Source organism: Streptopelia decaocto, assembly GCF_964273445.1.
Source record: "Streptopelia decaocto genome assembly, chromosome: 6".
NCBI lineage: Eukaryota > Metazoa > Chordata > Aves > Columbiformes > Columbidae > Streptopelia > Streptopelia decaocto.
Window position 1 is genome coordinate 22,618,277 of NC_138660.1, and position 14,409 is coordinate 22,632,685.

A 14,409-nucleotide genomic window follows, 5' to 3' on the forward strand; every position below is an offset into this window, starting at 1 on the left:
ATCTGCAGCCCAGAAAGCTGTGTCCTGGGCTGCATCAAAAGCAGTGACCAGCAGGTCAAGGGAGGTGATTCTCCCCCTCTAGTCCACTCCGGTGAGACCCCATCTGCAGTGCTGGGTCCAGCTCTGGGGTCTTCAGCACCGGACAGACAAGGACCTGTTGGAGAGAGTCCAAAGGAGGCCACGGTGATCAAAAGCTGGAGCACATCTCTTGTGAGGAAAGCCTGAGAGAGCTGGGGCTGTTCAGCCTGAAGAAGGCTACAAGAACACCTTGTTGCAACCTTCTGGTACCTAAAGGGGGCCTACAAGAAAGCTGGAAAAGGACTTTTTACAAAGACATGTAGTGATAGGACAAGGGGTAATGGCTTTAAACTGAAAGAGGGAAGATTTAGATTAGATATAAGGAAGAAATTCTTCCCCATGTGGGTGGTGAGGCCCTGGCACAGCCTGCCCAGAGAAGCTGTGGCTGCCCCATCCCTGGCTGTGTTCAGGGCCAGGCTGGACAGGGCTCTGAGCAACCTGGTCTGGTGGAAGATGTCCCTGCCCATGGCAGGGGGTTGGAACTAGTTGATCTTTAAGGTCCCTTCCAACCCAAAACATTTCATTATTCTATTATTAACAGTCTAATCAGGCTTACAGCCACTTACAACTACAATGTAGCACAACTGTACAGCTACAAAGCTGACATCACTCTCAGCTTGCTATTATCTTTTCCTTCACACAAAGAACTTGTCCAGCCACAACAGAGTGGCCTCCAGAGCTGGAGGTGGCACAGCCACTCTCCTATGGAGTGTTCCTCACACCCAGGCAGCACTTCTGCCCCAAAATGCAGCTGCTGCCCCTTGGTGCCCCCATGCACCTCTGAGATAAACTGCTGTTCATATAGCTGCTTCATTTTAGCAGCTCTGCACTCCAGTCTCCGGAGGCCAAGACGTGACTGTCATGTAGAATGCTTGGTTGTCCATTAGTATCTCCACCGCAACACAGAGAACCAGAAAGGCTTACAAATTACAGGTTATTTTCAAAGCAAACACACCTATTCTCTTTTTCCATTTAATTTCAGGGGGAGGAGACAGCCTCCCAGGCTAGCAGAAGACAGGCTAGAGGGCTTCCAAAGAAAACACATTAAACCCCCTAATTACACAGAGCTGCCACGCTCATCATGGCGGCCAGAGGCGCCCGCAGCGCCGCTCCCGCTATGGCGGGACAGGGCGGGGACGACGCTCCCGACATGGCGGCCAGGGCAGGACGCGGGCGGATCCAACCCGGCGGCCGGCAGCAGCCGCGGTGCCGCTAGCAACGCCCCACTCGGCCGGACGCCGGGACCCCTCGGGCGTCCCCCGTGCGGAGCGGCCCCGCGGCGCTGGGGACCCCCCGGGCCGCGCCCCGCCCGGCGTGACCGAGCCGCTCCCCGGCTCCCCCGCGCCCGCAAGATGGCGGCCGGCTGCCCCGGAAGCGCTTGGCGGGCGGGGAGGCGCCCAACATGGCGTGGTGGTGCTGGGCCCGCGCCCGGGGCCCGCGGCCGCACAGGTACCGCCGGGCCGGGGAGGGCTCGGGAGGGGGCGGGCGGTCGTGGCGGTGCTGACGGTCCCGTCTCTCCCCCGCAGGCTGACGGTGCTGCTGGAGCCGCGACAGGGTTTCCGCCGGGCGCGGCCGCGGCCCGAGGAGCCCCCTCCCGCCGCCACCGCCGCCGAGGGGCGGCCCGGCCCGCCCGCCCCGCGCCGCAGCCTCTGTCCGCCGGCACCGACCCCCCGCGCCGGCCGCCCCTCGCCGCGCCGCCTGGTCAGGCCGCTGCTCTTCGCCGTGGGGGTAAGCGGCAACCCGGGGCGGGCGGGGACCCCGGCTGTCAGCGCGGCGCGCTCATTGTGACTTTGCGCGGTGTCGCCCAGTTCACAGGCGCTGCCTTCGGGTCCGCCGCCATCTGGCAGTACGAGACGCTCAAGTCGCGGGTCCAGAGCTATTTGGAGGATGCCCGAGCGGACTGGATGGATAAAATACGGCCCCAGAAGAGGGGGGACTTCCGAAAACAGGTACACGGAGCCAGGCCCGGCGTGTCCGCACACGGGTGGGGCCCCGCGGGAGCGCAAACCGGCACCACAGCATAAACCAAACCAACAAACCCCCACCGCATCCTTCTTTTGGTGTGGGCACCATTTATACAACAGATGCTAGTCCTGTTTATCCTGATTTGCAAGTTGGAGAAATAGTAGATTCACAGGAAATTGCAGCATATAGGTTTCCTTACAAGAAAAACTGGGTAGAATTATAGAAAACTAACTCACAGTGTCACTGCAAAAGTTATACTAGAGAAAAACACCAGCTTCACCCTGAAATGCAGGGAAAGGGAGGTCAGTAGCAGTAGTTTATATACATAAATTAGATGCCTTTTGTTTTTTTCATAAAAAGAAAAAAATCTGTTCTCGCTATGACTAAATGTTCTCACAAGTGAACATGAATTCCCAAAGAGGACAGAGCTCACTTGGATTGTGAACCTTAAGGATATTATTCTTTTAATGCTCTGGATTCTGAAATGCATTCGTATTTTCAACCTTTACTTCACACATGTGAGGGGTTAGAAGACTTTTTTTCTTTATGAGCTGACATTTCCATGCAAATACTTTAGAATTTGGACAGCAAGAACAACACAAGACTTGTTATAAATTTAGTTGATGTCCTGAAAGTGTGAGTCATTTAGTTTTCAATCAAGTGTACTTAAAACTAAACATGAATATACATTTTACATTTGTTTCAAGGTTAGTACTGTGGCTTGTGATAGACCAGGCTTGATTGCTCTTTCAGGTCTGCTTGTTCAAGTGGGGCTGAGTGTGGAGCTGGAGGAGCACAAGGTTCTGGGCCGGGCAGGACACAGAGGAGCTGCTTTTGTGATCTATATTGTGTGCACAGGGGTACTTCTTTCAAAATGAGCATGTGCTGTGGGTTAACCCTGGTGGGCAGTGAAACACCACACAGCTGCTCGCTCACTTCCCTCACAAACCCCCCACGGGATGGGGGAAGAGCAACAACCGAAAAATTGTGTAATAAGTAAAGGATAAGAGAAAACAAACCAAGTGATGCAAAGGCAGTCGCTCACTATCTCCTGTGGGTAAACCAATGCCCAGCCAGTTTATGAGCAAAAGATGGCTAAACCTCCAAAAATCCCCTCTTTCCCCTTTTATTGCTGAGCATGACAATATTATATATTGTAGGAATATCTCTCTGGTTAGTCCTGGTCACCTGCCTGGTTGTGTCTCCTCCCAGCCTGTTGCACACCCCGGGTTTGTTCTGCACAGGGGCAGAGCGAGAAATTGGAAACACTTTGATGCTGTGCAAACACTGTTCAGCAAAATCTTGAACAATAATCTGTTATCAGTACTGGTTTAGTCAAAAATCTAAAACACAGCAGCATGTATGAGCTGCTGTAGAGAAAATTAACTCTGTTCTAGCCAGGCCCAGTACAGCATGCTTTCTTGCTCGGTGTATATAAACTGCAGGTGGGATTGTGATTGTCAATTAATATTTTAAATCTTTTTGGTTTTATACTTTTGTTTTCCTTCAAAACCAGAAGGGGGAGATCTGGTGATTAGCTATCAAAAAAAAAAAAAAGGCCAAAACAAAACAACAGAAAACAAACAAACACTAAACAAAACTGCCCTGTTGTTAATAGGCTTAAACTCTCAATCCTCATTTTCAGTGGGTAGTTCTATTTTTAAAAGTTCAGGATCCCCCAAATAGCTTCTGGGGGCGTCTGCTTCTTGTATTGTAGAAAAAGAATTTAGTTTAGTGTTCTTATACTGGATAACTTTGTAGGAAATACTGGTATCTGTATTCCGTGTCAGAAATTTAAACAAAACAAAACAGTAATGAAGCTGTTACATTGTTATCAAATGGTAAATGGTTTGTTTCATACAGCACTGATTCTTCCCCCGCCTCCAACCTAGAGATCATTTTTATGCTATTGTTCCCATCTGTATGTTTGGAAGGTCACTCAGCCATCAATAAAATAATTGTCCAAAATTATTCTGAAAGCTGAGGAAGGGAAAGGGGGGTGGCATTTGTCTGTGGGCTGACTGCACTCAAAATAAACTTTTTCAGGGGTTTTAAACTTGGAGGAGGGCTGGGTGAGCTGGACGCAAGGGGGAATGGATTCCACATCTTGTGAGCCACCTCTGCAAAAGTGACCCTGGCACAAAAGTGGGATCTCTCAAAGGTGGGTGGTGTGATGTTAGACAGCATTAGGGTGAGGCTTAGTCGAGGCAGGGTTTATGCTAACTTTGGCTAATCTGCTGAAGTAAGTGTTATGGGCTAGGTCTTTGTTTAGTACAAGGAGAGGTAAACCCATGAAGTTATGTAAAAGGATGTAACCTCATTCTTTTTGAAGAAACTCTTCATCTACATTGGGGTATTTTATGAAAAGGAGAGTAGATATTCTCGAGCAAGGAAATGCCAACTTGAGAAGCTAAACCAGTCAGAAATAAAAGTGTGAATCTAATTGACGTAGCAGATTTAAAACAAAAAATGCTTTCCACTCTTAAAAAGGTAGAACCTTACGTGACTGTTTTTGAAATTGTGAATACTCTACAGTGGCATTGATGTACAACAATTCCGTTTCAGGTTAACAGCTGGTGGAATAACCTGACTGAGGGGCAGCGGACTGTGACAGGTTTGTGTTAGCTTACAAGTATTAGACATTCACAGGAAGAGAAATATGGCAAACAGGTACAGTATGTTAAAACAGATGGCTTTCATACCACATTTAGGTTGTTGAGCACAAAGCATGTGTAAACCTACATCTGCGCATACATTCTTTCTGCAACAGTTCCTTCTCACAAACTGTTTTTCAAATGCATTATAAAGATTCCTATGCAACTGTGCAAGGAGGATCAGCTAGAATCTCTTCCTGGCAATGTTTTTCTCAGGAAGCATGGAAAGCAGCAAATGGTTTTAGCAGGCATGGGCATATATGTTCCACTGGCATGTGGAAATAAAATTTCCTAATCCTTGCTTCTTGTTCGCAGCATGAGGTATATAAAATAGGAAAAAATTACTTCTGTGCTATTCTTAGGTTCTGAGGTAGTTTTGATGGGTTAGCCTGGCATCACTTGAAATCCCTGAGATAAACGTAATGGGTAGAGAGAGATGGATGAGAACTTGATTCAAATCCGTATAAAGTAGCGGAGCCACATCCGCTCTTATGTATTCTATGTTAAAAAGTTCCTGAGTCTGTATTAGCAGGTTGTGAGCATAGGGTTACACAAATGCTATTCCTATGCACATTTTAGGAAAAAAAAAAAAAAAAAAATCAACAACTTTGAAACCAAGGCTTCCTCAAAAACGGACAGTATGTGTACTGTGTGTTTGTGTGGTTCCCCTGGTCTTTGCCGCTCCACGCGCTGTTAAATGCAACTGTGCACGTTTGGGAATAAGCAGCAAGAGAGGCAATAAATGGGACCTCTTAGGCAGGCTCATGTCATTGGTTCTACAGTGGAACAGAAGTTTGAAACTGTAGCTTGAACATCTTTGGTTCAGATTTTCTGGACTGTTGCTTTCATTACACTTTATGTTAAAACAGTTGCAATTAAATGTCATATATCTGAAAGACCTCCACCATATAAATACGGCTTTCAGTATTTTTGCTTTTTCTAATCTCTATAAAGCAAGAAGTGGATACTGCTTTTAATGGAATAATGACAAAGTATGGTTCTTGAAAGCTTACTTTTGAATGCCTGTTTACAGTAAGCATTATGGTATGTTACAGTCATAATTTGCTTTTATACTCTTTTTTCCTCTTAATAGGGATTATAGCTGCAAATGTCTTTGTATTCTGTTTATGGAGGCTGCCTGGTATGCGACGGATTATGTTTACATATTTCACCTCAGATCCATCCTCCAGTAAGTGAACGGTAATTTGTGTGACTTCTCTATTTCAGGATGTAATAAGGCCTCTGATCGTACTACAAAAGCTTGGAATGGCACATAGCAGCTCTGTCACCTGCAAGCAGTCTCAGTCACGCCCAGACACATCTTTTTGTCTAGACAGGAAACACTTCTAGGGAAAAAAAGTTACAAGTAATCTATTAACCAAAAAACCATCACAACAAGAAAAACAAAATGCACACCAGCACACGCCACTGGTGCTTTTCTAAATATTGTAATGTCAAAACTTGCCTGCTGTCTGGCCTTCTACTGCAATGGGATGTGGCTCATGCCTTTGTAAAGATGAAGAGACACTTCTTTAAGTGATATCACTACTTTCCCTGGACAGAATGTGAATCATGCCAGTCTTTGGGAAGGAGGAAGATAAATCATACATACTGTGTAATTCCATTCAAAAACTAGTCTCAATTGTGATTTATTTTTTTCCCCTCTCCTTTAATGTTCTGTGGGATGCAGATAGAACAGTCACATCCCCGTGTGCTTTCATCAACAGACAAGCATTACTCTGCATTCTATGTATGGAATCCTTGTTTCAAAGCTATGCTTTGGATCACATTAAAAAAAACAACACACACAAACAAAACCACAAAATCTAGGCTTTCACTGTGCGTGAAATGTTTTGAAGAGGTTATTAGTATTTAATGGCAGAACAATTAGTTTTCATTTCTACAGTAAAGAATAAAAAGGATGAGACAAGCGTGCATGAGGAGAGTACCTTCTGCTGTCCTCTTAATTTGAAAATGAAAAAGTGGAAACTCAATCAATTCCCCACACAGAGTCCAAAGCTGAATATAGCTGTTATCCAGCTCTGAGCATCAGCCACCCCAAACACTCCTGTTTTAAATAATGTTGACCTTTGAACTTGCTAATTGGCTTCTTTGCATTTTCAAGGCTGCTGTTTCAGTGAGGAGAGCTAGTAGCTTTTTGAAAGAAAAACTATTTTTTCTCTCTGAGTTCATCTCTGTAGCAAAATAATTTTAGATAGGTGCTCATATAATAAAAATCTTTCACTGTGTACATATTTAAATAAAATTTCCCTTTTCCTTTCCAAAGCACAGGAGAAGTGTCATAAATGTTTTCTATGAAATGTTCCCCAATAGGTAATTAAGACTTTCTAAAGTAGCTGTTTGTACAGCTTGCATATCTCTGGGGTATATGTTCTACCTTTCAAAAGGTATTGCAGGGAATTTGAAATTTGTCACATTTCTGGGTTTATTACATAGCTTATATTTGAGAATTCTAAGCATAATTAGCCTATAGTACATCTTGATAAATTCCTAGTCTGCATGACATGCAAGTTGAAGCAAATTAAATCACTAACTTATTTTTTTCATTAATTGATTTTCTCTTTTGTAGGAGCCCTGTGTTCTCCCATGCTGCTCTCTACATTTAGTCACTTCTCTCTATTCCACATGGCAGCAAATATGTATGTTTTATGGAGTTTTTCCAGCAGCGTTGTCTCTCTTCTGGGATGCGAGCAGTTCATGGCAGTTTATCTTTCTGCTGGTAAAGTTAAATGTATTTATTATTTATTCATGCAAGTAAAACTTGTATGCTTAATAGATGTATGCTGACAGATGGCTATTGTTCAGTCCCACACATTGCTCTACGCTAACTTCAGTACTTACTGCTGTCATACGTAATTCTGATGAGTTTAGGATATTGGGCTTCAAAATATGATGACACTACAAGTATCCTGTTTTAAGTCATGCTTAGCTACCAAAATAAAATAGCTCTTATACAGATTCATGGGAATTTCGTGGGAAGAGATGACAACTACTTCAAGTTAAAACAAATAACAACAACAAAAAACCCCACGCAATTGAAATCTACACCATCTGTACTAGCTTCTTTAGGAAGACGTACAGATAAAATTGTTGCACTTTCGGATGCTTGTCTGCATTGCTGGCATTGTTTCCAACAGTAATTTTTCCTTTCTAGGGGTTATCTCCACTTTTGTGAGTTACGTTGCTAAAATGGCCACTGGAAGGTTTGAACCGTCCCTTGGAGCTGTAAGTATCTCAGAATATGGGAGACCTTATAATGATCTCTGAATCCATTTTCAAAGCCTGCTGTATTCTTTAACCTGCTTAAAAGCCAGGAATACGTTTGAGATAATGGAAACTAGGAAGGTGTAACAAAACCAAGTAACCAGGAAGCAAGTCCTGCGCAAGAACTTGCCTTCTCCTCAAATATGGTAACTCTCTTGCAGCACAGCCCAGAACTAACACCACTTAATGGCTCGTAAATCGTAACAGCAGGACCTCTTGTCAGTGAGCAGATAGTTCAGTTCTATAATTTATTTCACAATTGTGTATCAGTCTTCTCCAATTGAAAACAGAATATTTTAGAAAGAGGCAATGTAATGAGACCATCAAAATCAGCACATGATACTAGTGGAAGCTGCAGGGAATGCTGTGCAGAAAGGGCAGCACAACTGCCAGAACTCCCACAGTATGGAGGAGATGAGGCAGGCTGGGCATGTGCTGTGGTTGTCTATTCTTTACAAGGATTTTTAGTAGTGCAACTTTTTAACACACTTCATTGCTATAAGTTTGAGGTGAACCTAGCCATTTGCTAGCTTCTAAAGGCTTAATTTACTAAATAGTTTGGTTAAAAGCCAAATGTCAGATTATTATTTTTCAGTAGGAATGAAAAAAAAAAAAAGCTGTCCCAAAGTTAGAATTTTCGGTAGTGCTATGTATTGTGTCTTTATGTTATAAATAAACTGCATCTGGAGCAAGTTACTTTCCAGTAGTGTTATTGATCTGAACTTACTGAAATTGCCACACATTGCAATAGTTTACTGTATTCACAGCCTTTCCATTGAGATATTTCATGGATACAAAAGCCCATGGTCAGTGTAGTACAGACCAGGGAATTGCTTGTTTCATTGACAAAAGATTTATTGTCCCTGTCCATCTGTTATTTTCCTTGTTTTGGTACAAGCTTCAGAATGATTCCCTTCATCTGAGATGTCTGTGTTTGATTAATATGTATTAGATGTCTAGGATTTATTGGGAAGAAAAGCACATTAACATAAATTGTTATCTTAAAAATCAGGGGACTGATATAAATTATATAAGAGCATCTGAGGAGTATTTTTTCTCCCCAGTATTTAAAATTTCAGATGTTGCAATGAAATAATGGTGTCTTTTTTGTTTTGATTCTAAACTTTGCTGTGGTGCTTTATACTTTGAGGTTTAGCACAGGGTTGCATTTGAAAGCCAAAAGGAAAACAGGGTCAGATTCAGAAAAATACATTTTCCTTCATGTAACATCTCAACTTACTTTAATGTATTTTAATGTATTTACAGTCAGGAGCTATAATGGCTGTCCTTGCAGCTGTATGTACGAAGATGCCAGAAGCAAAACTAGCCATCATATTTCTTCCAATGTTCACATTTACAGCCGGAAGCGTAAGTGCCTTTGAACTTCAAATAAATCCTACTCTCCATTTTCGCCGTACCACTCCAATATCTGAGCACCCATCCTCTTTCTTTGTGTTCCTAAACTATTTATTTTGAAAGAGGATAAAGGTCATGGAAGTCCTGGAGACTGACTGTGAATTGTTGCAGTCTAGCATGGTCATTACACAAGTGTGTAGTGAATTTAGAAGTATCCTAAATTCCATCCTCCATGGGTCTGTCTCAAATCTAATACTAAGAGGTGAAAGTAGTTGGGAGGGCATCAGGTTCACCTGTCTGAGGAAACAAGCAAACACATACTGTTCTTTCTGACAGGCAGTATTTTTTATAACAGCACTTGTTCCAGCCTAATCTATTACTGATACACCCTTTTTAAAGAAAAAATTATCAAAATGGGAAAAACAGAATTTCACTTCTCAAGGGAAATGACATTCCAGCCCTGGAGAGATACCTGCCTCCTCATTTGGATACCATCTTTTGATACTTCTGAGAACACTGTTGAGCTTAGAAATAAACTGCTGAGGCTTTTCTTCATGTGGACTTTTTTGTTTCATCAAGTTTGTTTAAGCACATCCATACCCCATTTAAGAAAAGTTCATGTATTTCTTGACTTGCTTTACTAAGTTTATCATCTTTGATCCACTACTTAAAGTTGTTTTACTCCTTTACTTAAATTAAGTTAAACTTTGTCATTTCACAGCATCTTTTGTAAAAGAGATGGCCAGGGTAGAAATCTTGGCAGAGCCACACAGAGCATTGACATGAGAAAGAACTCATTGCACCAGTAAAACAGGAGCAACATTGGCTATTGCATTATAAATGTTGGAATAATTTTAGCCCTACTGTTTAATTGTATTTCTAAATGTTATGTACTCCTATAGCCTACCTTACATATATTGTAATCAGCTTTCAAAATAAACAAGCTAATGTAGCAATATAGCTGCTATTCTAACACATACACTTAAGGAAAGAAATCCTACTTAAAGTTACATTTCACACTAACATAAAATCTATTGGTGGTCTTTTTAGAATGAGGCATTTAGTAAAATTTTGCATTACAGTTACAGTGGTTTGTGTCTTCTGGGGATGTTATGCTGTTGCTCATGCTGTTTCTGTCCAGGAAGTTGTTGCCTATCATCATACCTTCTAACAGATGTGTCTCATTTACAAGAGCACCATGACCAGTTTATATCAGATCAAATGAAAGGGATACTGCCCCACATGTTCCATCCACTAGAGGGTTGTGTTTGGGAGGACAGTCTAAGCTATGTCAGAACTAGTGAATCAATGTAGTTCCATAATTTATGGTGTCTTTTATAGCATGTACTCTTTCAAGTAACTTCCTCTTTTGTTTTCTGACCAAAGTTTGGAATGCATATGTAGCTTTAGAAATGAGGACTAGAAGAGACTGAGTATTTGAAAAGTACACATGCCTACCCCACAATTCTGTGTAGCTGCTCTTGTCTGTGTTCTGATGACAGCACAATACAGCTAAGGGCAGAGTCTGTTGTCTTCAAACTTTTTATAGTGATTGCTTTAATATAAATTTTATGGGATGTTTTTGATACCAAATGTTTGCTCTGTGCCAGAATATGAAACTTTGTTGTCAGTGGCCGTTACACGCTGTGATTGATCATGTCCATTCCATGTTTTGTTCCTTTTCAGGCTTTAAAAGCCATAATTGCATTTGACACTGCAGGGCTTGCTCTAGGCTGGAGACTTTTTGACCATGCTGCACATCTTGGAGGAGCTCTCTTTGGAATGTAAGTCTGTATTTAGTAACTTCTGTTAGTTTTGTATTTAAATTCATCCTGTATTTCTTCCTCTTATCTCTGAAATGTGGGGAGTTTGGGAAGTTGTCTTAAGTAGCACTGAAGACAACTCACTGTTATTGTCAGAGTCTAGAGAATTCTGTGGACAATACTGTTAATGGATGCTTAGAACTGGAAGAAATTGAGATGAACTGCCTTAGAATGGTAGGTTAGATGTCAGATTGTGCTATTGCTGTAACCCGAGCTGGCCATCTCTGTCTGGCTCTCCCCAGCACATCAAAGAAAGTCACAAGGGAGGAAAGATTCTTATAAAACACAGCATGGACAAATTCAGATAATGTTAGAATTAAGCAGCTAAGAAAATTCCTTTGTCTCAGTGGTTTTCTCTAATTACCAACTTAGAGAGAGCTACAAGAGTTAGTGTAAGCTCAAGCCAAATTCCTTTGAGCAGCCTCTGCTGTTTATCAGTGTTGCTGCATTGTTGCTGTGTGGAGCCTTCCTAATGGGGAAGAACTGCTAGAAACCAGTTCGTGGGACAGTTCTGCATTGTTCATTGTTTGAAATGCATTAGCTAATGAGTTTTTCCCCTTCTACCCAATTGCAATGTTGCTTCAATTTGCACATTTATTGCTAAGAGCATTTTCAAACACTTCAGGTAGGGATTTTAAAAGCCTACCTGACATTTAACTAGGCCAGACAAAGAATGAGTTTAAAGCTTGTTGCAGAAGTTTGCCCAGTGGGTTTGTTCTGTAAACCTTATTGAGGCATGTAGGATCCTGTGAAAGCCTGAAGAACATGGTTCTTTCTGTCTTCTCCTGACATCAGGACAACAACAGATTTTGCTCCTTCACTGTGGCTAGTCTGAAAGGTATAGTCTAAAACGTGAAGAACACGATTTTGGTGAACAAACTGGTTTGCCTTTGTTCACCGTTTCTTGACTTTGGTGCCAGTGAGTTTTGCACTGCAGTCTCCTTTCCTCCATTTCTCTGGCATCACAAATGCATTTGATGTAGTCTTGCTGGTTCATTACTGCTTCCTGCCTTGTATCTGTATCAGCTTGTTCATGATAATACAGATCCACATATTATTGCAGTAAAAATTGTCTTGAGTTGACAAATATCTTTCTTCCCCATCTGCATATATGTTTTACCTATATGTTCTCCTCAGCGATCATTTTGGTCACTTGATCCTAAAACAGGGCCTCTATTTAGTTCATACGTTGAGTGGGCAAAGTGTTTTCTATACATGACCTCACAGACCCTCCCAGGTGCGCTGCAGAAAGCAGCTGTATGATTTAACAGAATGGCCAGTTTATCTAGTCCTGGCTGATGACTCATGCAAGAGTGCTTTTGTTATTCAGGACTCTGGTGTGAAATTGGGCTTGTGTGAGAACCTTCAACCTATGTCCATACTGTGGCTTCCCCTTCTGCCTCTCCTCTCCACCATAACCTCTCTCGCTTAATCATTTATGCTGATATTCATACAGCTTTGTATGAATGCAAGTTAAGCCAGAATACTTTGATAGATTAAATCTTCATTTAGTTCTTTATAGAAGAAAATTCACTTTGTATGGAATGCGGCTGCTCATTAAGGGGGAGTTGTATTCACATATGAGGAAAAATACTTCTACTTGGTGTTGTCAGTAAAGATTAGAACAAGCAACAGTACTCTCATAATAGTCTCTTAAATGGAAATAGTTTTTGCCTCTTGGTTAAGTAAAATCATGAAAAACATTCATTCTTAGGACTGAGACAAGCAAGAACAAAGCATTTAACTATTAGCAGCCAAGAGAGCAAGTGGTTAACCTGCCACTTGCCAAGAACACTGTTCTTTCTGACTCAGTTTATCTTGTCGTCTATACCAAGCATTAGAGTTACTTGGTTTGAGTGATAAGCCTGTTTCTCAAATACAGAGAAAAGTTGCAGTTAGTTTTAACTCATGTTTTCTTTCTCAGATGGTACGTGACTTATGGCCACGAGCTCATATGGAAGAACAGAGAACCTCTGGTGAAAGCTTGGCATGAAATGAGGACAAAGAACACAGGAAAAGGAGGTGGAAAATCTAACTGATTCTAATCCCAGAGATTCCTTGTGCCCAAGTGGTATATGACTTGAAGACATGGGATTGAATTGGTTTTGAAGGTTTTTTGCTACTCCACATTAAGCCTCTAAGGAGTTGAAGTTTCTAATGTAAACTACAGTTACAAAAATACGTATTAATAGAAAATGAACTCTGACAAAGGTGGAACAATAAAGGTTTTTATCTTATTGCTATCTGAGGTAACAGTCTGCATTACATTTTTTCAGGAGGAATAAAGAAAAGCTTTCCAATTAAGCAAACAAAACCTCTGTCCAAAAAACTTCAAAATGGAGTACAACTGGTTAATACTTAGGAAGATAAATCTTCTTAAATCCGAGGAAGCCAACGGATCACACATCCCCCTAGTATCTAAGCAGCACTGGGTGCATTCTTAGAACTCAAGTTTTAGAGAGACTGGACTCAACATAAGGCTAGGGTGGGGAACTTCAGTGGTCGTTAGTGTTGAAAAGACTGGATGGGATAAGCCAATGGTCTCTGTTGATCTTAAACTTGAAATATGTGAAGCAATAGTGGATTGTTTGCCAAAGTTACATAGTGGTTAATGATCCAGCTTCCTTCATCAGCTATGGTTTATTCCATCTATGTTTTACATTTCTATCTGCTTCCAAGATGCTGTCACATCTTGTTAGAATTTACTATGATTGTATCATTTTCTTAACTACATGCAGTGGAAGAATGACTTGTACTGTGGTTTTGGAGATTTTACCATGAATTATACTGCTTTCTATATTCTTTCACAGCCTTAGCGTGGTGGTTTGTGGTTTGTTGGATTTGTTTTGTTTTTTGGTTTTGTTTGTTTGGGGAGGGTGGGGGGGAGGTGTTGTGTTTTGTTTTTAAAGTTGTGCTCTATTGCTGTAAGGTTTTTCTAAGAATTTTAAAATAGTAACATTTGGTTCAGAATATGCCAGTTTTAGAAAAATAAGCAGCTTCAGCAAAAAAGTAGATGAGGTGCCGAAAGATCAACAACACTGTAACCAGAAGTAACTACTAAAGTAATCCTGAGGGTACTACCACAACCAATGTTCCTATTATTCAAATATAAGCAAAAGCTGGATTTTGGGTATGCTATGACTGTCAGATCCCTTGCAAAGGTCTGAGGAATCTGCCCAAATACAAACTGTTGGGTTCAAACCCTGTAGGCTGAATTAGTCATTCCAGGTGGACTGACTTGCCAAAGA

General features: G+C 41.8%; 1 protein-coding gene across 1 annotated transcript; it reads left to right on the forward strand.

Moving 5' to 3' along the window:
- The first annotated feature begins 1,253 nt into the window (after positions 1 to 1,253).
- On the forward strand, positions 1,254 to 13,970 carry PARL (presenilin associated rhomboid like). Its single transcript, XM_082057349.1, has 10 exons — positions 1,254 to 1,527; positions 1,605 to 1,806; positions 1,887 to 2,027; positions 4,609 to 4,657; positions 5,791 to 5,886; positions 7,288 to 7,437; positions 7,873 to 7,943; positions 9,249 to 9,350; positions 11,025 to 11,122; positions 13,086 to 13,970. Exons 1-10 carry the CDS (start codon positions 1,481 to 1,483, stop codon positions 13,198 to 13,200), a joined length of 1,071 nt encoding a protein of 356 aa, XP_081913475.1. The 5' UTR covers positions 1,254 to 1,480; the 3' UTR covers positions 13,201 to 13,970.
- Positions 13,971 to 14,409: the final 439 nt, after the last annotated feature.

What these genes read in the sequence shown, in the direction of transcription:
- PARL (XM_082057349.1), top strand. Translation starts at nt 1,481, where the DNA reads ATGGCGTGGTGGTGCTGGGCCCGCGCCCGGGGCCCGCGGCCGCACAG. An exon ending in GGGGCAGCGGACTGTGACAG is followed by an intron (nt 4,658 to 5,790) that starts GTTTGTGTTAGC and finishes TCCTCTTAATAG; the next exon opens with GGATTATAGCTGCAAATGTC. An exon ending in TCACATTTACAGCCGGAAGC is followed by an intron (nt 9,351 to 11,024) that starts GTAAGTGCCTTT and finishes GTTCCTTTTCAG; the next exon opens with GCTTTAAAAGCCATAATTGC.